At 56.8% G+C, this 23921-nt stretch overlaps 6 protein-coding genes across 6 annotated transcripts; all 6 read right to left on the reverse strand.

The window, feature by feature from the left end:
- Nucleotides 1-9896: 9896 nt before the first annotated feature.
- JKF63_07424 (uncharacterized protein) lies at nt 9897-11009 on the reverse strand (the record flags this gene model as incomplete). The annotated part of the gene is made up of 1 exon (XM_067903363.1): nt 9897-11009. The coding sequence occupies one exon, from the start codon at nt 11007-11009 to the stop codon at nt 9897-9899; it is 1113 nt and encodes a 370-aa protein (XP_067759673.1).
- A 905-nt stretch (nt 11010-11914) lies between these two features.
- On the reverse strand, nt 11915-13360 carry JKF63_07425 (uncharacterized protein; the record flags this gene model as incomplete). Its single annotated transcript, XM_067903364.1, has 1 exon — nt 11915-13360. The coding sequence occupies one exon, from the start codon at nt 13358-13360 to the stop codon at nt 11915-11917; it is 1446 nt and encodes a 481-aa protein (XP_067759674.1).
- Nucleotides 13361-14784: 1424 nt separating this feature from the next.
- On the reverse strand, nt 14785-15054 carry JKF63_07426 (uncharacterized protein; the record flags this gene model as incomplete). The annotated part of the gene is made up of 1 exon (XM_067903365.1): nt 14785-15054. One exon carries the CDS (start codon nt 15052-15054, stop codon nt 14785-14787), a length of 270 nt encoding a protein of 89 aa, XP_067759675.1.
- A 1850-nt stretch (nt 15055-16904) lies between these two features.
- Nucleotides 16905-17219, reverse strand: JKF63_07427 (uncharacterized protein; the record flags this gene model as incomplete). Its single annotated transcript, XM_067903366.1, has 1 exon — nt 16905-17219. The coding sequence occupies one exon, from the start codon at nt 17217-17219 to the stop codon at nt 16905-16907; it is 315 nt and encodes a 104-aa protein (XP_067759676.1).
- Nucleotides 17220-18234: 1015 nt separating this feature from the next.
- Nucleotides 18235-20058, reverse strand: JKF63_07428 (uncharacterized protein; the record flags this gene model as incomplete). Its single annotated transcript, XM_067903367.1, has 1 exon — nt 18235-20058. One exon carries the CDS (start codon nt 20056-20058, stop codon nt 18235-18237), a length of 1824 nt encoding a protein of 607 aa, XP_067759677.1.
- Nucleotides 20059-21103: 1045 nt separating this feature from the next.
- JKF63_07429 (uncharacterized protein) lies at nt 21104-23866 on the reverse strand (the record flags this gene model as incomplete). Its single annotated transcript, XM_067903368.1, has 1 exon — nt 21104-23866. One exon carries the CDS (start codon nt 23864-23866, stop codon nt 21104-21106), a length of 2763 nt encoding a protein of 920 aa, XP_067759678.1.
- Between the last annotated feature and the right edge of the window lie 55 nt (nt 23867-23921).

The raw sequence follows: 23921 nt of genomic DNA on the forward strand, positions 1-23921 counted from the left end.
TCGACAGCAAACCAGAGAGAGAAGAACTTGGCTTTTCGATGGCTGCTCCCTCCCCTCCCCCCCCCCCCGCACACACACACACACACACACACACGATACCAAACCAAACAGCAGCAGCCGAGGGAAAACAAAAACACCTCAGCAACGTGCGTGGTTTGATTTCTGGATCTGATTGTCCATTTTACGCGCACCAGGGAGGAAAAGCAATATCTATTTCTCTTTCTTTAAACGTGAAACGCCAACGCGGTCTGCTGGGAGGGTGGGAGAGACTTGACCACCTAAGCAGAACCTGCCTGCTTGCCTGGCTCCCCCCCTCCCTCGCCCGTCCCTTGAACCCTGGATGCGCTGACATAGGGTATTCCCCTCATATGGTGTGTCTTTTGTAACAATAATGACAGGACTCCAACTTTCCTGTGTATATCGCTCGCTGCGGCTACACTTGTTGCCCGCGCATGTCCTCGTGAATTCTGCCCCGACGCTTGGGAACGGTCTGAATTCGCCCGGTGCGCAAAACCTATTGCAACGCTGCGCGGGCAGCACCGTGCGTGTGTGTATGTGTGAGTGTGCTGATGAGCCCTGTGTTGGAGGTGAAATCTCGACATATTTTTTTCCCGCGTCTGCAGGGGAAGATCCCTGCGCGGGTGGGGGGGGTCCTCCACGGCGCACCAAACCCGGGGGGAACCCAGCGCAGGCCTCGGCCGACAACCAGCCGCCGGTGGCCGAAGTCTTGCCCTGCTGCGGGGAGGCATCCTTGGGTGAGGCCGCCCCCCTCCACTTGTGCTGCGAACGACCACGGCATAGCCTAGTGAAGGGATGGAATCGAGTCCCGTGGGGGGAGGGAGGGGGGCTGGCAAATATCCCCATCGAACCCGCCTATCGCTTTCACTCTATATTGTGAGGACTTGGTCGGAAGTATTCCTGCCCTCGGTGCGGTGGTGTATATTCGGCGGCGGACGACAGCCTCCAGCCGCGCGCGGGTCTCTATCATCAGACACTCCGCTGGCAATGGGGTTAAGCTTGCCCGGCCACACGACGTGTTGCTGTGTGTCGAGCCATTGAAGGAACCACTGGCCACGCCAGGCCGATTCACGCGGGTGATTGTTGCGGGAGGGGGGAAAAAAACAGAAAGTACTTTTTTTTGCAGCCTACCCCTGTGGGTGGGTGGTATTTTTGTCGCTTGCCCCCTTGGTTCTTTACGCCCGCGGGGGCGCAAGAGCGACTCTCAACTACCAACGCGTGCGGACAACGGCATTGCGTCAGCAAGCGAATCTGTGGTGCTCATACCATGCCTGTTTTCCCTTCCCCCCTCCCCCATGGCCGCATTTCCACACCGACGACAAGACCGCGCCTCCAAGTAAAAAAAAGGCCTTGCGACGACGCACGGGGCTCAGGTGCTGACATGCTCCGCGGTGTGATTCTGCAACGGCAGACGTGCGCGGGGTGGGCTGTTCCGTTTCCGGCCTGACCCAGTCCCCCTACTTCAACGACGGACCCGCAAGGCACCCCTCTACAGGGGGGCGGGCCCCGTCGACACACAGCCAAGCAGAGCACCACGTCAACGCAGCAAAACACCCTCGCTGATCCGCGTCCTCCCCGCTCCGCCTTGGAAGCCCCCGAAGGTTACAGAGCAACGCTCCGGCTCACTAGTCCGGAGGTCCTGTAAACAGCACCAAAGCCCTTCTGGGCACCCATCTTTTTATGTTGGACAGAAATGGATTTCTCCTGCAAGTCAGCAGCAAGTCCGTGTGGCTCAATGGAAGAGCATCTGACTACGGATCAGAGGGTTGCAGGTTCGAATCCTGTCACGGATGTTTTTTTTTCGGGGGACCCAAAAAACTTCTGGGGCGGCTGCCTGTTCAGGGGGGTCTCCTTCTCCGGGCCAGCCCCGCGTTGCTGGCATCGCCCCGAAAAAAATAAAAACAAGCGGGCCATCCTGGCTGAAAAAAAGGTGGTGAAACACGGGGCTTTTCACAGGCGCGCACCGCCAGCCAGACACCACCACCACAAGCGAACACGAAGAAAGCCAACACCCGCCACAACTATCCCCATCGTCGCCGCACTGCACTAGAATTTCCCCCGGGGAACTGAGAAAAGCAAAGGTCAATCAAGGCGCTGCCGAACAAGAAAGGACGCAGGGAAGGAATTATGACAGGCAGCTGGGCCCCCCGGTTTCTGAGCCAACGGCCGCCGAGTGGGGCGCTGGCGGCACCAGCCACCCAATTCAAGAAACCCGACAAACCCCAGGCATTGAAAAACGGATGAGGCCAGCGCCGCAAGAAAATCCTAGAACATTTTAGACCCTTACACAAAGGGGGGGAGACTTTTGAGCAAGGGCCAGCCGCAGATAAAGCGTGCCCCAGGAAAAAGCGGGGCGATTTTACCGAGCCCCACCATGACGGCCCACCACAAACCCCCCGCCCCGCGCGAACGAAAACCCGCCCAGATGAACCCCCCCAGCATGTTTTTGGGAGCCGCGACCAGTTTACGGCGAAGACGCCCACAACACCGCCACCGAGGTTGATCAGCGCAGCCAATTTCCAGCAAGTTATTGGGGGACGGATTGGGGACGTGGTGCCCCCAGCCCCAGCGGGGCCGCAGGCACCCCCGCCCCGGGCGACAAGTCCTTTTTCTGACGCACACCACCCCGGCACCCCAAACCCAAGAAACACACCGCGGAAATCCCCACGCCCCCTTGCGCCTGGATGGAAAAATACGAACCGAGCGACCCCCAAAAGGAGGCCACGGGGGCCAGCACGCCGGCCACCAAATGCAGCCACACAGCACCAGGGAGGCAGACGGTTTTGGAAAAAAACGTCCCGGGCCTCCGGCGGGCCCGGCCACGCGGATCACGGCCGGCCCCGGGCGCCGCCAAACCAACCCAGCGCCAAAACACGCAGCGCACCCCAAGCGGACCCAAAAAGAGCCCGGCACGCAGCGAAACCCGAAAAGAGCACGCCCAACCAACATCGAAATCCTTTCTACGGAGCGAAAGCGCGGACGCGGCCACCACTCCAGCAGAGAAACAAAACGCCGCCCAGGACCCGCACACCGGCATCTGAGACGGGAGCGCTGCCCTCTGGCGCCCGCGCCGCGGCGGCGGCATCCAGCAAAACCGGGGTGGTTTGGCACCGGCCGCGTGATCCCACCTAGGGGCGCACACCAACATACACAAAAGAAGAAGGCCGAAACCAAACGAGGGGGAAAGCGACCACATCGCAAACACCGGCTTGGCACCAACCGCTGCATAGAAAAACGCGGGTGTCCTCAAGCATTTATTTCCCCAGACCAACGATCCATTACCACAATCGCCCCTTTCACCGGCGGGAGGAGGTACACACGGCTGTTTGCTAAGTGGGCCCGCGTTATTCGCCAAAAAGACCGTGCTAAGGGATTACGGGTCTCCCCTTCTTGGCTGAATTTCTAAGAAAAATTCAACTGCCCCACTGAGTTCCCAGCCCTTTCCCGACGGCACCCCCCCCCAAGGGAAATCGACCAGCGAATCACACTGAGCTCGACAAACACCCCCCTCAAGCCAACTGCAACCCCAAAGCGTGGATAACACAGATTCCGAATACCCTCGCTTCACGGTAAAGAAAAAAAAACGCACACACCCACGCGCACAGGGGTGGGAAACGCATGCATTATGACAACTTCAAGCTCTGCGACCTCAGACCCGACCCCAGAACACTGACAAGCACACATGCGCACACACACATTCGCCAAGAACGAAGCCAGCAAAGCAAGCCCACCAAGGCAAGCAGAAGCATTCGCCAGGGCAAACGGGCGGGGAAAAGGCACCCACAGACGCCCTTTATACATGGATTGTCTAATGTGCTGCTGTTCACCTTGGTTTGCGTCGAAAAGTGGCGTTGAAGTCGCGTAGTCGGATTCATTTGAGGGTGGCGAACAAGAACCCGATTGGGGTGTGACGCCTGTGGCGGGTACTTCGTTGGTATCCGAGTTTCCCGTCTGCATGACCCCCGCCCCAAAGCTACGGAAATGAATGATAGTGTGGCAACTTTTAACCCCGACCGCCAAGCGATTTCCCCAATCCCGCAAGGGACGCCGACCCAGTCCCCACACACGCTGGGGGATGGGCGGTCGCAAAAGCGACCGCCATGGCGACGCGGCGATCACTTCACAAGCACCCTTAGCGGGAGGAAATGAATAGGCGAGAATAAGGGTTCTGCAAATAAAACTGCGGGCACGCAACCCTGGGCATATACGGTTCCCATGTCCTAGTTTGGCTTTCCGCAGGCGGGCTCCTGCAAAAAAGAATTTAGGTAAGGCAGCCGCAGCCACCCCAAATCCTGCCGACCGCCCCCTCCACACACGGGAAAGACAAAGTAATCAAGAAGCCCCCCCCCCCACCCGCCCATTCGAAAGAAGCAGTGGCGGCTAGTTATGCACGCAAGCTGGCCTGGCAAATCCGCCTCAAAAGAATGCATCCGGACAGCGGTTTTGCCCTGGTGCCTCCCTAAAGAACGGGGAATCCGACGCTTAATCACACAGGCCGCCAACTGGCGCGCAAAAAGAAATTCAGTTTAATTCTGAATACGGCTGCTTTCTGTGATGTGCGCAGCTCAAGCTTCTTGGGGAGGCAGTTGTATTGTGGGCTTGCCTGTCTTCATGCAAAGGCGGTGTCGCTGTCTACTAGGCGTTTGTGTGAATAGGGGGTGGGGCGGGCTGGGGGTGCGCGATGGGGCCGCGGGGCACCCGCTAAGGGGCCACTGAGGGGGGGGCGTTGGTGGGAATAAGTCGCCTAGCGGCGCGCCTTTGTTTGAATAAAGGGTTGGTCGGGCGAAATGAGGCTGCATTGCAAAAAACGCTGCGACTGGCCCCCATGAACCATCTAGTGTGCTTTGGTTGGTTTTGAACAGTGTGGTGGGCAAGGTGATTCATCGCAAATTGGATCACCAAAATGGGGATAACGGACTTTTTGCGGATGGGAATAAAGAGGTCCAGATAATCAGCACCAGGTGGGGCGAAAAAGCATGATAACAGAATCGCCCCGTGAAGGAAACCAAGAAGCTGGCTGGCAAGGAAAGTCGGCAGGCCAGATGAAACCCGAACAGAACGGCAAACATGCCGATAAGCAAAATGAAATTGGCCCCGGGTAAAGAAGAAGCCCGAAGAGAAAAAAAATGAGCGCATGAATCCCTTACTAAAAAATAACAATTATCACGTGCCGCACCGAGGAAATAAAAAGGGGAGAAAAGAGGGATAAGCGCACATGTAGGGTCGCTAGGGCCTTTCGATGCGGAAAAAGAACAAAAAGGTATGCTGCCTAGTAAAACGTTAACTGCAGCGAATGCATGTGAAAAATGCGTGCTTAACTTGGAAGGTATAAGTCCCATGGGCTTGCGTGAAATATCCCACTGCAAAATCACTGTAAACTACACGGAAGAGCACCGCTAGCACAAGACGACCGATGCACTCTGAGGGAGCACCGGGATGGATGTCAACACGCCGCATTCAATTGCCAGTGCGCCCCCAGGGGCCACATCAAAAATAGCCACGGGACTCGAAATATGCATAGGGTCTCCGGGTATGAAAACCGCTGCAAACGAGAAGCCTAATATGGTTTTGAACACCTTGGAGAGGAATGAAGCATAATAGTCGCTGGGAAACAGCGCTGAAATTCAAATATTCAAGCCGGCAGGAGAACCCCCTTCCTGCTGAATCACTCTTTCCTGACGCTTCACGGAATGTCTCCAGTTTGAAAAGCGGTGTGCAAGAGGAAAACGCCTGTGAATTAGGTGCGTTCTGAGGTTTCCTTTAGTGTGAAATACACCCTACACCATCTTCACAACAGCAATTTCCAACGCAAACCAAGGTGAACAGCAGCACATTAGACAATCCATGTATAAAGGGCGTCTGTGGGTGCCTTTTCCCCGCCCGTTTGCCCTGGCGAATGCTTCTGCTTGCCTTGGTGGGCTTGCTTTGCTGGCTTCGTTCTTGGCGAATGTGTGTGTGCGCATGTGTGCTTGTCAGTGTTCTGGGGTCGGGTCTGAGGTCGCAGAGCTTGAAGTTGTCATAATGCATGCGTTTCCCACCCCTGTGCGCGTGGGTGTGTGCGTTTTTTTTTCTTTACCGTGAAGCGAGGGTATTCGGAATCTGTGTTATCCACGCTTTGGGGTTGCAGTTGGCTTGAGGGGGGTGTTTGTCGAGCTCAGTGTGATTCGCTGGTCGATTTCCCTTGGGGGGGGGTGCCGTCGGGAAAGGGCTGGGAACTCAGTGGGGCAGTTGAATTTTTCTTAGAAATTCAGCCAAGAAGGGGAGACCCGTAATCCCTTAGCACGGTCTTTTTGGCGAATAACGCGGGCCCACTTAGCAAACAGCCGTGTGTACCTCCTCCCGCCGGTGAAAGGGGCGATTGTGGTAATGGATCGTTGGTCTGGGGAAATAAATGCTTGAGGACACCCGCGTTTTTCTATGCAGCGGTTGGTGCCAAGCCGGTGTTTGCGATGTGGTCGCTTTCCCCCTCGTTTGGTTTCGGCCTTCTTCTTTTGTGTATGTTGGTGTGCGCCCCTAGGTGGGATCACGCGGCCGGTGCCAAACCACCCCGGTTTTGCTGGATGCCGCCGCCGCGGCGCGGGCGCCAGAGGGCAGCGCTCCCGTCTCAGATGCCGGTGTGCGGGTCCTGGGCGGCGTTTTGTTTCTCTGCTGGAGTGGTGGCCGCGTCCGCGCTTTCGCTCCGTAGAAAGGATTTCGATGTTGGTTGGGCGTGCTCTTTTCGGGTTTCGCTGCGTGCCGGGCTCTTTTTGGGTCCGCTTGGGGTGCGCTGCGTGTTTTGGCGCTGGGTTGGTTTGGCGGCGCCCGGGGCCGGCCGTGATCCGCGTGGCCGGGCCCGCCGGAGGCCCGGGACGTTTTTTTCCAAAACCGTCTGCCTCCCTGGTGCTGTGTGGCTGCATTTGGTGGCCGGCGTGCTGGCCCCCCGTGGCCTCCTTTTTGGGGGTCGCTCGGTTCGTATTTTTCCATCCAGGCGCAAGGGGGCGTGGGGGATTTCCGCGGTGTGTTTCTTGGGTTTGGGGTGCCGGGGTGGTGTGCGTCAGAAAAAAGACTTGTCGCCCGGGGCGGGGGGGGGTGCCTGCGGCCCCCCTGGGGCTGGGGGCACCACGTCCCCCAATCCGTCCCCCAATAACTTGCTGGAAATTGGCTGCGCTGATCAACCTCGGTGGCGGTGTTGTGGGCGTCTTCGCCGTAAACTGGTCGCGGCTCCCAAAAACATGCTGGGGGGGTTCATCTGGGCGGGTTTTCGTTCGCGCGGGGCGGGGGGTTTGTGGTGGGCCGTCATGGTGGGGCTCGGTAAAATCGCCCCGCTTTTTCCTGGGGCACGCTTTATCTGCGGCTGGCCCTTGCTCAAAAGTCTCCCCCCCTTTGTGTAAGGGTCTAAAATGTTCTAGGATTTTCTTGCGGCGCTGGCCTCATCCGTTTTTCAATGCCTGGGGTTTGTCGGGTTTCTTGAATTGGGTGGCTGGTGCCGCCAGCGCCCCACTCGGCGGCCGTTGGCTCAGAAACCGGGGGGCCCAGCTGCCTGTCATAATTCCTTCCCTGCGTCCTTTCTTGTTCGGCAGCGCCTTGATTGACCTTTGCTTTTCTCAGTTCCCCGGGGGAAATTCTAGTGCAGTGCGGCGACGATGGGGATAGTTGTGGCGGGTGTTGGCTTTCTTCGTGTTCGCTTGTGGTGGTGGTGTCTGGCTGGCGGTGCGCGCCTGTGAAAAGCCCCGTGTTTCACCACCTTTTTTTCAGCCAGGATGGCCCGCTTGTTTTTATTTTTTTCGGGGCGATGCCAGCAACGCGGGGCTGGCCCGGAGAAGGAGACCCCCCTGAACAGGCAGCCGCCCCAGAAGTTTTTTGGGTCCCCCGAAAAAAAAACATCCGTGACAGGATTCGAACCTGCAACCCTCTGATCCGTAGTCAGATGCTCTTCCATTGAGCCACACGGACTTGCTGCTGACTTGCAGGAGAAATCCATTTCTGTCCAACATAAAAAGATGGGTGCCCAGAAGGGCTTTGGTGCTGTTTACAGGACCTCCGGACTAGTGAGCCGGAGCGTTGCTCTGTAACCTTCGGGGGCTTCCAAGGCGGAGCGGGGAGGACGCGGATCAGCGAGGGTGTTTTGCTGCGTTGACGTGGTGCTCTGCTTGGCTGTGTGTCGACGGGGCCCGCCCCCCTGTAGAGGGGTGCCTTGCGGGTCCGTCGTTGAAGTAGGGGGACTGGGTCAGGCCGGAAACGGAACAGCCCACCCCGCGCACGTCTGCCGTTGCAGAATCACACCGCGGAGCATGTCAGCACCTGAGCCCCGTGCGTCGTCGCAAGGCCTTTTTTTTACTTGGAGGCGCGGTCTTGTCGTCGGTGTGGAAATGCGGCCATGGGGGAGGGGGGAAGGGAAAACAGGCATGGTATGAGCACCACAGATTCGCTTGCTGACGCAATGCCGTTGTCCGCACGCGTTGGTAGTTGAGAGTCGCTCTTGCGCCCCCGCGGGCGTAAAGAACCAAGGGGGCAAGCGACAAAAATACCACCCACCCACAGGGGTAGGCTGCAAAAAAAAGTACTTTCTGTTTTTTTCCCCCCTCCCGCAACAATCACCCGCGTGAATCGGCCTGGCGTGGCCAGTGGTTCCTTCAATGGCTCGACACACAGCAACACGTCGTGTGGCCGGGCAAGCTTAACCCCATTGCCAGCGGAGTGTCTGATGATAGAGACCCGCGCGCGGCTGGAGGCTGTCGTCCGCCGCCGAATATACACCACCGCACCGAGGGCAGGAATACTTCCGACCAAGTCCTCACAATATAGAGTGAAAGCGATAGGCGGGTTCGATGGGGATATTTGCCAGCCCCCCCCCCCCTCCCTCCCCCCACGGGACTCGATTCCATCCCTTCACTAGGCTATGCCGTGGTCGTTCGCAGCACAAGTGGAGGGGGGCGGCCTCACCCAAGGATGCCTCCCCGCAGCAGGGCAAGACTTCGGCCACCGGCGGCTGGTTGTCGGCCGAGGCCTGCGCTGGGTTCCCCTCCCCCGGGGCTTTTTTGATGTTTCGGGAGGGGGGGGGGCGTTACTTCTACAAGAACGTGGTGCGCATGGAATTAGCCGCACATTTATTCGTTCCACTGGTTCGGAGGCGGAAGTCAAAAAATGGGATCTTTGACACCAGAGAGGTGACCCGCGACCAGTACAGCACTCAAGACATTGCATTTGGCGCAAATCTCGAGCAAAACACTCCTCTATTCCGCCTTTCCGTCGTATCCCTGTGTGTGTGTATGTAGGGGAGGCCGACAAAAAAAAGGGGGGAGGGGGGGGGGCGGAGATAGTTCAACGATAGAAGAAGAACAGGACCCGAAGGGAATAGACATATAAAATACGCACACATACACACACACACACACACACACACATTACCGCGGTGGGGCGTTGTCGAGGGGGGCCTGCCAGCCTACTTGTGAAAATGTCACGGTGTTTGCTCAAGTTGAGTTTTTCTGTTTTTTTTTTGGGGCGAGGCAGGCAGCGTCGGTGGTGTGTCTCCTGCAATGGGTGCCCCCCCTTGTTACTTTTTGGTATTCGACAGCAATCAGCTAATCGGGGATACGAACGCAAAGCACACAAGCAGCTTTGTGTAACAGGGTGTTCGAATAGGATTCGTTTTCGGTGTGTTTGTGTGTAGGAGGGGGGGGGGAGTAAAAGATTGCGAAGGCGGAGGAGGTGTGCGCGTGTGTGTGCAGGCTTGTGTGACAGAGGCAGCTGCACATACATGCGCGCATACTAGAGCGCTCGTTGCGCCCTGTGGTTCTCCAGTGTTCTAACTGGATGAAAATATAAATATGTTTTTTTAGTCGCTCGGCGTAGATTGGGGAGAGGGGGGGGGGAGAGGGGGGAGGGGGGGAGCGCTACGCTTACTTAGATGAGGCCGGTACTTCGATGGTCGCCACGCGACCGCTCTTGAAGTAAACAGTGGCGGTTTCGCCAGCGTGCAGGTGGGCTGCGGCGCTCATCACCTCTGCATCGGGGTTGTCGCAAAGCGCGCCGTCAACTTTCAGCGTCATGGTGACGGGGTTCGCCTTCGGGTTGTCGCTGAAGCTGGGGGTCTGCATCTGCATGAACATGCCATGATCGTCAATAATGCTCCGCATTATGGGGATGCGGAAGAGACTGCTGTACTCCGACCAGGAGCCACAATAGAGGTACGGATGGCCCAGGCCGAGGTGGTGTGCCAGAGCGATATTGATACAGGCAGTGATGCCGCTACCGCACGAGAACACACAGCTGGACAGATCCGTCAGGTCCCCTGCGCCCTGGAGGGCGGTTGTGAAGTTGTGGCGGATTTCCTCTTCGCTACGCAGCACTTTGCCGTTCCCCCGCACCACGAGATTCGAATCGAAGGGCATGTTGCGCGCGCCTTTGATGTGACTTGGCATCACATCCGCGGCGTAAGGGCGCACCGTTGTGGCAAAGCGGTCGGCACTGCGCGCGTCGGTGATGATCGCGTGGGGCGGGATCTCGTCCACGAGGTAGTGGTGCTGGAAGGCCCTCTTGTAGGGCCAATGCGTTGCCGGCGTTGGCGCTGACGAGGGCTCGCCGGACTCCATCTCCAGCCCCGCATCTCTGCAGGCCTGGATGCCGCCGTTGATCACATACGCCTCGGCGCCAAGAGAGTTCAGCATCCACCACAAGCGGCAGCCGCCCATGGCGCCGCACTCGTCATCGTAGCAGAGCACCGGCAGTTCGCCCGCCATGCCATTTGCCATGCACCAGTCAATAAACTCATCACAGTGGGGCAGCGGGTGCCGGGCAGCGCTGGTCGGCACCACCCTGGAGAGGTTCGTGTCCACATCGGCACGGATGGAGCCCTTTACGTGCTCCTTCGCGTACTCGATACTCCCGTAGTTCTTGATCTTTAGGTTGTACCGGCAATCTACGATGCGGTACTCAGTGAGGTGGTCCTTCACCTCGCTCGGGTCCAGGAACACCTTGCCCGGGTGCTTCGGCGCAGCAGCAGAGGCAGACATGTCGATAAAGGGTAAGTTGTGAAAAAGGGAGGCCCCTTAGGAATCTTCAAGTGTTGGCTCCTTTCTTGTCTTTGTTGTTCTCTCTGTGTGTGTGTATGTAGGGGAGGCCGACAAAAAAAAGGGGGGAGGAGGGGGGGGGCGGAGATAGTTCAACGATAGAAGAAGAGCAGGACCCGAAGGGAATAGACATATAAAATACGCACGCACGCACACACACACACACACACACACACACACGTGTTACCGCGGTGGGGCGTTGTCGAGGGGGGCCTGGCAGCCTACTCGTGAAAATGTCACGGTGTTTGCTCAAGTTGAGTTTTTTTTTTGGGGGGGGTGGGGTGGGGAGGGAATATAGACGTATAGGCATGCTCTAAGCGCAGATTGGTATGAGTTAGACGGGGTCAAAAAGAAAAAAGCGGGGAGGTGGCGTGTTTAGAGGCGGGGGCCGCAGTATGGGCACGCGGGGTGTATGTGTCCGTCTGCGCGTGTTGGTGAGAGGAGAGGTTACAGGGTGACCCTGAGAAAGACTCCGTCTCGGACTCCTCTACGGTTTTGTCCTTCTCGTTCAGGTTTCAGCGTGACTGGGGGCCGAGGGCCGTCTGAATCCACGAGGAGGAGGTGAGAGGGTGTGGCGGTAGACTGATGAAACGATAGTGAAAGTCCACCACGGATAGACACAAAAACAGAGGCGAGAAAAAAAAAACAACCGAAAGTCCACCACCAGACGAAAACAACGAAGAGAAAAAGAAAAACAGCCCCCCCCCTCCCGCCTCCCCCAGCACCCCAACATGCAGTAAGAGACCAAAGGAAGGAGGGGAGAGGGAGGGGGTGGGCCGAACCATTGAATACGCACAGATCCATTGCCACCCCAGAGCCTTTCGACACTCAAAAAAAAAAAAAGAAGACTAATTCCAGTTGCGTACAATTTTGCCATCCCAATTGAGGCGATCACCCTTTTGCATAGTGTAGTAGCGGTGCGTCTTCCAGCGGCGCCACGGCGAGCCGGCTTTACCCCAATGCGGGTTCGCTTCCCAGAAGCGGTCGATACGCTCCTCCATGAGAGGCTGGAAGTGGCGGATGAGTCCCTGCACTGGCCACGCCGCCGCTGTGCCGAGCGCACAGATGGAGCGGCCCTCCATTTGCTTTGAGACATCCCACATGGTGTAGATCTCTTCCTTCTTGGCGTTACCGTTGACAAAGCGCTTCATCATTTTGTCCAGCCACGGGCTTCCCTCGCGGCACGGCGTGCACTGGCCACACGACTCGTGCATGTAGAACTGCGACAGTCGTTCAATTGCGTTTATCACGTCGGTGGACTTGTCCATGACAATCACTGCCGCTGTGCCAAGGCCAGTCTGCGCCTCCTTGAGCGCGTCGTAGTCCATTAGGATGTTGTCACATATATGCTTTGGAATGAGCGGACACGAGGAGCCTCCGGGGATTACGCAGAGGAGATTGTCCCAGCCGCCACGCACGCCACCAGCGTGTAGCTCGATGAGCTCGCGTAGAGGCATGCTCATCTCTTCCTCCACAGTGCATGGGCGGTTCACGTGGCCAGAGATGCAATAGAGTTTCGTGCCAGCGTTGCCTTTTCGACCGAACTGCGCAAACCACTGCGGGCCGCGGCGGATGATGGTGGGCGACACCGCCACCGTCTCGCAGTTCGTCACCGTCGTTGGACACCCGTAGAGGCCGACGTTTGCCGGGAACGGTGGCTTCAGGCGAGGCTTGCCCGTGCGGCCCTCTAGACTGGAGATCATCGCCGTCTCCTCACCGCAAATATATGCACCGGCGCCGCGGTAGGTGTAGAGGTCAAAGTCCCAACCGCTGCCACACGCGTTCTTGCCGAGGTATCCCTTCTCGTATGCCTCGTGAATCGCCTGCTCGACGGCGCGCCACTCGTTGTAGAACTCACCACGGATGTAGATGTATCCGTAGCGGGCTCGCATCGCAAAGCCAGCGACCAGTGATCCTTCCACCAGCTTGTGCGGCTCATGGCGCATGATCTCACGGTCTTTGCAGGTTCCAGGCTCTGATTCATCGCAGTTCACCACAATGTAGCTTGGCCGTTCATCTGGCTTCTTCTTTGGCATGAACGACCACTTCAACCCAGATGGGAAGCCGGCGCCGCCGCGGCCACGCAGGCCGCTTGCCTTGATTTCATTGACCACCCAGTCATGACCTTTAAGGAGGATGTCCTTGGTGCGGTACCAGTCACCACGCCGCTCCGCCGCGTCAATGCCAGTGCCAAAGTCGTTGTACAGATTTGTAAAAATACGGTCCTGATCTTTAAGGTGACCGTGCACGCGCTCCAAGAGCACTGCAGACGAACGAAGAAGTCCCTGGTGCATCACGTGGACCTTCTCAGTAATGACCCCCAGTCAGCCAGCCAGCAAAAAAAAAGCAGGAACGAATGCTCACTTCTCTCGTTCTCTCTCCCCTCCTTTTTCTTTTCCCCCTATCCGTGTAATGTGATATTGCAACAGGTTCTTGCACGCTTTTTGGTATAGACGAGAGAGACGACGATCACGACGACTACGCCAATATGAGGGTTTTTCTCTCCCTACAGGAAACTGATGTGAGGCACAAACGCTAAATGCCCCGGCTACAGAGAGAGCGAGAGAGAGAGGGAGGGAGCCGGAGGGGAGGGGGGAGGGGAGGGGCTGCACTAGTGGCTCTCTGCGTCGATAGGTTGGGTGTGGGTTTCAGAGTTCAAGAACAGAAAGAGTTGGAGGCCCTGGTCGCTTTCACCTTTTCTCTCCTTTTTTTTTGTTGTACAATTTTGTTCTCCAAGTGTTTTTGTTGTCGTGTTTTGAGAAAAAAAGGGGGGGGTGGTGGTGTGGAGTCGGCTAAAAAAAATAATTGTGATAGCAGAGGACGTGTTGTCGGCGTAAAGGATCAAGAGGCTAAAGGCACTCAAAGGTGTTATCACTACCTAAGTAATCTATACACACACACAAAAAAAAAATGAAGCAGGAATGAGTGTCTGGAGAGGTGCCACTCTGTTCAACCAAGGAGGTGCGGGGAAGGGGGGGGGTAATAGAGAGAGAGAGCCAGCTACACAGAAAGAGGACGAGATGGAGGAGGCATAGAGGGGTGGGGGGCGCACGCGCGCGCGCACACACACGCACACCAGCATATTGTTTTTTTTCCTTTCACCGAGATGTCGTTTTCGTTTCTCTGTTTTCTCTTTCTGTAGTTCTGTGAAGGGGGCGAGAGCGAGCGAGCGAAGGGAGGAGGGTGGGGAAGGGAGACGTGTGTGTTTGTGGTCTGATATTTGGTAATGGTACACTAGGGTGGCTATATGTGACTGCGCGTGTGTTGGTGCTCACCCCCCCCCCCCGCGCCCTCTTCACGCCGTCCGTGTTGCCCCCTTCCCCCCTCCCTCCCTCCCCCCCCACCAGCCGACTCTGATAGTCCATGCATCAACCAGCCCCTTGTTTTGGGGGGGAGAGGTTGGCTAGTTAGTGGAAGAGAAGGCGGGGCGCGGGGGTGTTCATCTTGCCAAGTAGAGTAGCACCAAGGCGTATATCCCTGGGGTAAAAATGGGGGAGGGTGGGGAGGGTAGGGAGGGCGGGTAGGGAGTAAAAAAGTGGGCAGCATAACACATCGGCAGACACGTGAAGGGGGTGTTATGCTCCTCTTGCGCCCCTGTCCCTTTTTTGGCGGGACATCACACACATCCACACACACGCACACACACACCCTCCCAAGTGTGTGTGTGTGATGTCCGCGACATGAGCGACGAAAAAACGTGAGGGTGGGAGAGGGGCGGCTATTCCATCACCTTGCGCTGTGTCAGTTCTGTTCGCGTGAGCTCGTGTGATTGGCAGAGGTGGAAGGCCTCCGTGAGGCTGACGCAGTCCGGTGCCCAGAAGCCCTGATCGCTGATACAGCGCTGTGCCTTGGCTCTGAGTTCGGTGCACTTTTCGATTTCTTTCTGCTCATCCACCTTCTTTTTGAAGGACTCCGGCACCTCGTCCCACTCCATCTGACGGCCATTGCCGACGGAGTACGTCTGGCCGCCGCCCTTGATGACCACCATGGGTGGGCGGGGGCAAGGGGAAGCGAGCGAGCAGGGCGGAGAGAGAGAGAGCTAATTCGTGTTTGGTTTTCTGGATGCGCCTGCCGGCCTGCCGGCGGTTAGGTACGTAAAAAAAAAGGGCTGTAAATGGTGACGTGGCGCACGGTTGTTCCTTTCGTGTGACGAGGGAAGGGGGTCATGCCAGCAATGCAGGTGAAGTGTGCAGAGAGGGAGGGGGTGAGGCAGATGAAGGGGTATACCGCGTGGTCGAAGAAAAAAGGGAGTCGAACCGTGGGGCTCGTGGTGGGGGCGGGGCGGGGCAGCTGTGTGTTGGAAGCTCCTTGATGCCAGCATTCATTAGCAGCCGAATAGAGACAGCCACCGCTGCGCATAAGAGAGGGGAGAGAAACTTGGACGGACAGCTTCAAGACCTCCGTTGCACCGTATGTCTTTCTCCCTACTGCAAATTGTCTTTTCCTCTTCTCACCATTTTGCACCTCAAATGCTTTGATGCCTCATTTTTTTCTCCCCCCTCTCCCTCTCTCTCTCTCTCCCTTTCCCTCTTTTTTTTTTGTGTGTGTGCATTCCAAACGAAACACACATTAAAATTGCGGTTGTTTTGTTTGGAGGGGTGAGGTGGGGGAGGAAACGAAGAAAAAGGGGGGCTACAGGCAGAGCACAACGAACTACCCTCCTCCTTCCCAGCACCTCCCCCCCCCCCACAACAGAGAAAGAAAGCAGAGAACGAGAGCAAAAGGAAACAGACAACGGTCCAAGAGGGGGGGGGGAGGAGAGGGGAGAGGGGTAATTCGCGACACACACGGAAAGAACAGCCAGAGAATCGACCCTCACACACATACACACACACACACACACACACACATCTGAGAGCACACACAGAACAAGGGCAGAGGAATCAAACCTATATGAAAAAAAAAAGAAGACACAAAACGTGAGCGCACTGAACATAAAAGTAACACACGCACACATCTAGTACATGTATGTGTTCGTATATATATATATATATATTGCATTCCGCTGGGCAGGAGAGACCGGGGGCGCGTGTGTCTCACTCTTGCCTCTCGCACAAATTTTGACTGCAGGATGACGTGTACGTATATATAATTCTTTCCTCGAAAGGAGAACACCGAGAGTAATGAAGACGAACGGGGATCGACCACACAAAATGGGAAAAAAATGGAGGCCGAAGAAGAGAGAGAGAGAGCGGAGGAAGGATGCGGCCACATTTACACACCACATACATCCAGATATAAGATGAGAGGAGAGAAAGAGAGAGTGGTGGTGGTGGTGGTGGTGGTGGTGGTGGTGGTGGTGGTGCGGTGTGTGTGTGTGTGTGTGTATAGGCGGGGGTGGGTGCCGTTCCCTAGAAAAAAAAGAGCAAAGGTGTCGCATTCCACACACTCTCTCCCTCCTTCTCTCCCATTCTTTTCTACCCTTTCCCCCATTTGGCGACACATCCAAACCTTCACTCATATATCACACACTTCGGGTAGGGGGGAGGAGGAAGTGGGCGAGTCGAGCACGGGACTGTGACGCTAACCTGTGTAGATTCTGCACACGCGTCTGTGGTGGGTATGTGCATGCAAGCTGGTTGCACCGAGAATGGCAACGGGTGGTCGGGCACTGTGGGTTAGAGGGGTTAGGTGGGGCACAGGAAGCGGACGAAGGGTGGCCCCTCATGTGCCTGGTCGTTGTTTTCATTTCAAAATATAACAGACGGACACACAGGCGGTGTGTGGAGATGGTGGTGATGTGTGGGATTATAGGCGATCCGCGCGCCACGACCTGTAGCCGTCGACGTGAAAAGGGATGCGGGGGTGGTGGTGGTCTGGGTAGGCCATACACTATCATCACTTAATGATGTTCCACACCAGAGGCTCATCGCGGCAGAAAGGGCATTTGCCTAGTTGTTGTGCATCCACCACACACAGTATGTTGCCGCAGCACCACAACTCTACAAAGCAGCCGGCTGCTGGCGGATCAAGACAGACACCGCAGACCTCCTCCTCATCGGCGCCCATGTCTACGTTCGGCGGTATAAGCACCTGACACATCTCATCGTTCTCTTCCTCTCCATCTGCAATGCCGGCCGAATCGCCGAGGAGGGCAGCGGCGAACAAGTCGTCGTTGGGCCCCGAACGCCCAGTGTCTGCCTCGGTGGCCATTGATGTGGGCTGGTGTGAATGTGTTAGTGGTGATACTTTTGGGGGAGAGAGCTCAACGTACTTGTGTGGAGGGTCAATGTTGAATAGCGAGCGAGGAAGCGAGAGCGCTCCTGATGATGACAGGTGCGCGTATGCAAATGATGATGAGGATATATGTTGCTTTAAGTAGGGTAGGGTAGGGTGGTGGTGGTGGTGGTGGTGAGAGAGAGGAGGGTGTTGTGGGAGGATGCCAAGAAGACACCACGAATACATCTTACTGGCTACACTGTCGGCAGGAGAGGCGGCAGAGGGTAGCGGGCGAGAGGATGCACTGGTGCGCATCGTGAGAGGATCGCAGCCTTCCCTCCCCCAATGCCTTTGCCGTCTCCCTCACAGGAGTTGGCCTTTCCTTTCTCCCATTTTCAGCCACACACACGCACACACACACACACACGTTGGAGTTGTGTGTCAGTCGGTTTAGTTCCCTTGGTGTTCTTTTTTTATTCCCCCATCCGTTTATTAAATCCGTGTGGAGGGGTGGCTTTGATGCCCCAGGGGGTTGGAGGAAGGAGGAGGATGGGGGCTACGGGGAGAGGCGAGGAGGACGAGGACGCCAGCAGCGAAGCCTTTCTGTGTTCCAAAACGGACCCTCGCTCACTTAGGGACGTCCATAAGCGCACCAGGGGGAGGGAGGGACTTTGCGCCATCTCCTCCCCTCTCCCCTCCCTTCCCTCGCTCCCTCCTTCTCTTCCCCCCCCCTACGACCAGCTGAATTACACAAGATAGTTCTACACACAGACGCACAGATGTGCTATGATGAACTGCGTCCCTATGAGCACGGAATGCCTCTCGCCTCTCTCGCTATCCTTTAGCGTGGGTAGGATCACACACACACACACACACACACAGGGAGGGAGGGGGAATACGAAGAGAATTCGGTGGAGTGTGGAGGAGGAGTTTGAGATGACGGTGGCGGTGGTGGTGGTGGGTATGTCGAGATTGTTTCCGCCGTGCGCCCTTTTTTTTCTTTGTTAATTCATGGTTGACTGCGGTCGACTGTCTTGTGCGCTGCATTCGCGAGGTGCGACGCCGCTTGCTTGGCCTTCCGTATCTCGATGTTGCGCTGCCAGTTTGCCACAATCTCCTCCTGGCCTTCTAGCCGACCGTGCTTGCGGTTGCCACGACTTCCTCCACCTCGGCCAGTGTCGACGCCCTTACCGCTGGAGAGGTCGGAGGAGGGCGAGGTGGCACTCATGAATGCCTTGTGTTTTTCCGCTGCCTGGCGCTTCCGCTCGCGCTTGGCGCGGTAGTGCATGTAGTCCGCATTGTCTGGCAGCTCCGTCGCGTCCATGAGCACACGCAGGTCATCTGGGGATTTCTTTGCCGCGCAAGATTCGCGTGACGGCGGCGGGGTCGGCACCGGGGCAATCTTCCGTAGCACGATGAGGCGACGCACAATCTTCAGTGACACCCGCTGTGCGATGTTGCACACGATGCGCAAGGAGGGATGAGTGGGCAGCTCATCGTCCGTATAGTTGTCAGTGGTTGGGTGCCAGAAGGTGAGATGACCTCCAACAACGAGGTGCGTGGCAGCGAACAGGACGAGATCCAGCAAAATCTCGTTGGTAGGGTAGGCGGAAAGGGTGACAGCCTGCTGCTGGAGAGCGTTGTCGCTGCTAGCCTTCGTGGTAGTCGTAGCAGTGGTTTCCACTTTCTTGCGCGGCTCGCGTATGCCGTATGGCGGGTCTGTGATGATGCTGTCGAAGATGCCGCCAGGGTCCCGAGACAGTGCGCTGGTGTGCCACGTTTGCAGCCACGCGGAGAAGTTCATGCGGGCCCTGTCCGGCAAGGGCAGGCGGTAGAGTTTGAAGTTGGTGATCATGGTCGGCAGCAGACGCTCCTCCTCCGTTAAAGCGCTGAGGTGGTCCTCTGGGTAGGCCGCGAGAGCTAGGCGGCGTTGTTGCTGCATCTGTGGACTCGTCTTACCTTTCTCTGTGCCGGCCCGCATCGCCCGACCGTCGGCGTCGGAGCCCAAGGTCCTGGCGCCAAAGTGTGCCGCTGCGATAAGAAGACTGCCGGTGCCGCAGAACGGGTCGTACACGTAGTGGCCGCTACACACGCTTGACATGTTCATCATCATTAGCGATTCCTCCGGGGGCATGGAGGTGGTGCCAATGTAGGGCCGCCTCCGAAGGTCATATGTGGCGAGTAGCGCACTGCGCTTGGATTCGACGCAGAGGCAGCAGTGGAAGACGCGGAGTAGCGGCCCATTCGATACCCACCCCTGCGCACCAGGCGGCGCGTTCTCCACTGCGTGCTGGATAAAAATGTAGTAGGCGCGCATCGGCTGTCGCCACTCGACCTTGCCAGCGCGTGGCACACGCTGCAGGACGGCCTCCGTCACCGCACGTTTGGCATCCGCAGTGTACTTCTTGCCGATCGTCTCAACTTGGTAGGAGTACGTGGAGCTCGTGAGGTGCGTCGTCTCGTCCTCGCCGAGGAAGGCGCTAGGAGTCGTTGCGGTCGAGGAGGCCGTTGGCGAGTTGCCCGGCGCGTGCGCAGTACCATGGCGCTCTTCAAGGCATGCGTACAGATCCGTTAGTGTTGGGGAGGTCTCAAAGAGTGTGTACACCCCACGCAACAGTATGCAACGCTCCGCGATGGCCTTGAGTTCAGCACGACTCGCTGGCGATTCAAAGACACTGAACCAAAATCTGTCAGCGCCGCTTGCAACCCATGGGATCTCCTCGTCAAGAAACCTGATGGGAATACGCAGTGTGGCGGCCACGAACTGAAATTCAGGAAGCCGAAAGTCCGTGAGGCTCGCCGAGGAGGCAAAGACAGCCACGTACTTCACCATCGCGAGGGTTCTACACCTTCACACACACACACACACACAGGGAGAGACGCCTCTGCCGCGAATTGAACAGTCACCACTGCTGCTGTTGTGGCCGCTTGCGTTTTGTCTTCCCCCTTTTGCTTGTAGACTTTTTGTCTCTGTTGATGTGGTGTTGAACGTTAGCCCTGCAGAAGCGGCGCACCGAGCGGAGGATGTTCGCTTGTGTGTGTGTGTGTGTGTGTGCGCCCGCGTATGAAAGTGGAGTGCGGTGGATGCGTTGTGCAGAGCCTTCGGTGGAGGGAATGGAACTGGTGGGGTGGGGTGGGGGAGGAGGGAGAGAGAGAGAAAAGGCAAAGGGAGTTGTTTGAGACATGGAGAAAAGAAGGAAGGGAACTCTCTACGACACACACACACACAAACACACAGCACAGACACCTGCGTTTTGTCATCATCAACGGATCGGTTTCGTCTCATAAACGACGAGTACCTTCACTCAGGAAGGAATGAAAAAAAAAACGCAAGGAGAGAGGGAAAGAAAAAAGAGGGGGGTGTGTGTGTGTGTCACACATTATTGTGATCGTTTGCTTCTACATTTCACACGTTGGCGAGTTTTGCCGCTGTGTTCTCAAAAAAAAAGAGAAAAGCGCATTTTTCCTTTTCTTATCCCTCTCTTCCCCCCCTTTTCTCCATCCATAATAAACATTGGAGTGAGTGGGGGGGGGGGGAGTAGAGGCACGCGGTGTGCGCGGGGCGCGTGTGTGAGGAAAGCTTTACATAAAGGGGATAGCAATGGTGGTGGTAAGGGGGTGACATGACGACAAGCAGCCAAGGGAAGATGTCAAGTTTTCCCTTCCCCCCCCCCCTTCCCTCTTCATCCCCCGTCAGTGACACTGAGAGGAACGAGGCAGCGAGACAGCGAAGGTGATGGGGATGAACTTACGCAGGAGGTCGAGAACACAGGCACTTCGCCCCCCTCCCCCCCCTCCCTCCCCCACCACAAATGCGCCTTCGGTGATGCAGGCAAACGTTCCCACACGCATGATGTGACGTCTCTTTGACCCCTCTCTTAGTGAGCGGGATTGTACAAGGCGGCGAGGCGCGGGTCTTCGGTGAGTCGCTGGGCCAATCGACTGTACTTTTCACTGGCGTGATCGATGTGCTCCGACATTCGCTCATCCAACACTTTCATGCGCCATGTCGCTTCCTTGCAGTAGAGCGCAAAGGCCTCAGTATCCTTGTCTCCATCCAGCGCTGATGCGTCACAGTTTTTGCGGTACAGCTGCTGCCGCTTGTAAAATTCTTCTTTTTCCTTGTCCATGCGGCTCTGCATAATTTGGCCTCGCTGGATGAGCCGATCCTTGAGCTCCTGCAGTGCCTCATCTCTGACCTGCTTCGCCTGATCCGCCGACAGGCGGACGGAGAGGTAGTTACCATCGAAGTCGGCCGGCATCTCGAGTTTGGCAATGTAGGGCGCAAGGTAGTCCTTGCGTGACTCTTCGCGAGAGGCGGCTTCAGCAAGTCTCCTCATCCGCTCTGACTCTGCTTCAGTTGGCCTGTTGCGAAGCGTGTCGTACACGCTGAGAACGGGCTGCGCATCGTTGTGGTCCTGCTCAATGGTTTTGAGGATTTCGATGCATTCATCCCACTTCGCCCGGTGTTCTATTAAACACGTCACCTCCACCGTATTTAGCCACTTGCGTTCATTGTACAGATCAAGCTCGCTTGGGGTCTTCTCACCGGGCAGCGAGACCACTCGCACAGGCGGCTCCACTGGCTTGGACGCGGTGGAAGCGGCGATGTACTCCTCTAGCGAGGACGAGGGCTTTGCGAACATGTGATAGGGACGGAGGATGCTGCCCACCTCGTAGTGAAAGAACACCCACATTTCCCCAACCGAAGAGGCGTTGATGTTGCCGCCACTCTTGCCCTCCGACGCAGGGCGCAGAAAAGTCGTCTTGGCTACGTCCATGGATGCCGGTACACTTTCATTGCGCAGGAACTTTTGACTGATGCGCACTGGGTCCAGTCTTGGATGCTCGCGCAAGGCTGTGGTGCCCCCCGAGCCGTGCAGAATGAGACGGTGCATGCCCCTTTCGCGCGCCGTTGACGGGGGGCCGTAGCTGAAGCTGCGGTACCTCAACCGGTCGCCACGGCCTTTGTAGAACTCCTTCACCTTACGTAGAGTGTTCGCGTCGCACAGCAGCTCTGTGCGGAGGTACAGGCCGTCGCTGCGGGCTCTCCAGTAGAATTTCATGGTCCGCTGCTTGCCAGGTTCGTCGATCAGCTCCCTCAGGCCTTCGACACTGGTGTGGTGCATACGACCCTTGTCGTACCATTCCACCGTCTTGCGGTACCCGCCAGATGCCCTCACCAGCGATATTGACGAGCGGCTGGCTAATATGGAGGTCTCTTTATTTTGAAAGGAGGAGATCTGTGCAGCGGGCAAGAGATACAGGCTTGTGCGGCGCAGCTTGTCCGCGCGGTGGGAGTAAAGGATGTGTGTCTCGTGCAACTCGGCGTACTCCGCGTCTGGCATCACCACCTCCCAAACTCGATAGTCACTCTGAGAGTAGGGTGCGTAGCGGCGCACTACGGCGTTGGCGTACGTGATTTCCTTGTATCCAGAGGGGTAACGATTTTCGTACTGCTGCCGGTTCAAGATCAGCTCCTTCGACCACAGATTGGGAATGTACATGCGCCGACCCTTTGACGAGTCTGTGGACTCTGACGCATTCGCCATGGCGGAGGCCACGGTGGCAGCCAGGTCGTTGGTGAAGGCGCGGCGTGTCACTGAGAGGGAGCTGATAAGGTTCTCCACATCGACGTTGGTATTAAAATGCGCAAAGAGACTTTCCCACTGACTTCCATCGGTCAAGTCAGGGGAGAGGGTACTCACGGGGGCCCCAGGTTGCATGTTGATGTAGTAGTCTAGGTGATTGAAGACCGCTTCGATGGAGGTATAGCAACTGTCAGTTTCACAAAAGGGGATTAACTTCCCCGTGGATGGCTCTGCAAATATCGGTTTAGAGACGGATCGCCTGCCGCCAGGAAGAACAAGCACCCAAGAATGGATCGGCTTGACGGGGCTACCGCAAGAGCTTGCGGTTTCAGAAAGTTTGGCGTGATCGACGGAGCTGAGCATTGCGCTGTTTGTTCTGCTGGCCACTGTTGGGTCAGGATCCGTTGTCAGCCGCAGCTTCAGCTTCTCGGGAATCAAGGTCATGTACGGGTTATCCTTGGGCATGTCATCCTCCACTTCATCATCGGAGTTGACCTCCTTGGGGAGCTCGCATTCCCACATCGTACTCTTCTGATCAGATAAGCAAACCGCCTTCGTCGCGGTCCCGATGACTACGTGGGCGTTGAAGCCTGCGCCAATGAGAATCGACGTGAGCACAAGTGAGATTTCAAAGCAGTTTCCCACCTGCCAGTCCAGTACGGTTCCAGGCGAGACGATTTGCTGCGGGAGTTGCTCCACTATGTCGTCGTACTCGTCATCGTAAACGGATGGACCGTAGAGAGACTCGTAGCGCACGTAATCAGCCACGAACTGGCAGGCTCCCTTCAAGTCAAAAAGTTCGTCGAACAGCAGCGACGTTGGCCGCACAAATGAACAGATCAGTTTTGGCAGCTGACACTCATTATTTGGCGAGAGAAACAGTGGCTTGCGGTCAGGAAAGTACTTGTGGTAGAGAATCTGAAAGTTCTTGACCGCTGTGAGTACGCTTTCTTCTGATGTGGTGTTGTTGTAAAACGAGGTGGGAATATCAGGGGACCGAAGGAAAGCGTTGATTCGCTCTGCCCTGGACGCCGAGACAGATGACGCCATTGTCACTGTTGTCACCCCTGACGAATGTAGCAGACTTCCAAATATATGTCGGCTT

This window comes from Porcisia hertigi, chromosome 5, assembly GCF_017918235.1.
Source record: "Porcisia hertigi strain C119 chromosome 5, whole genome shotgun sequence".
Taxonomy (NCBI): Eukaryota; Euglenozoa; class Kinetoplastea; order Trypanosomatida; family Trypanosomatidae; genus Porcisia; species Porcisia hertigi.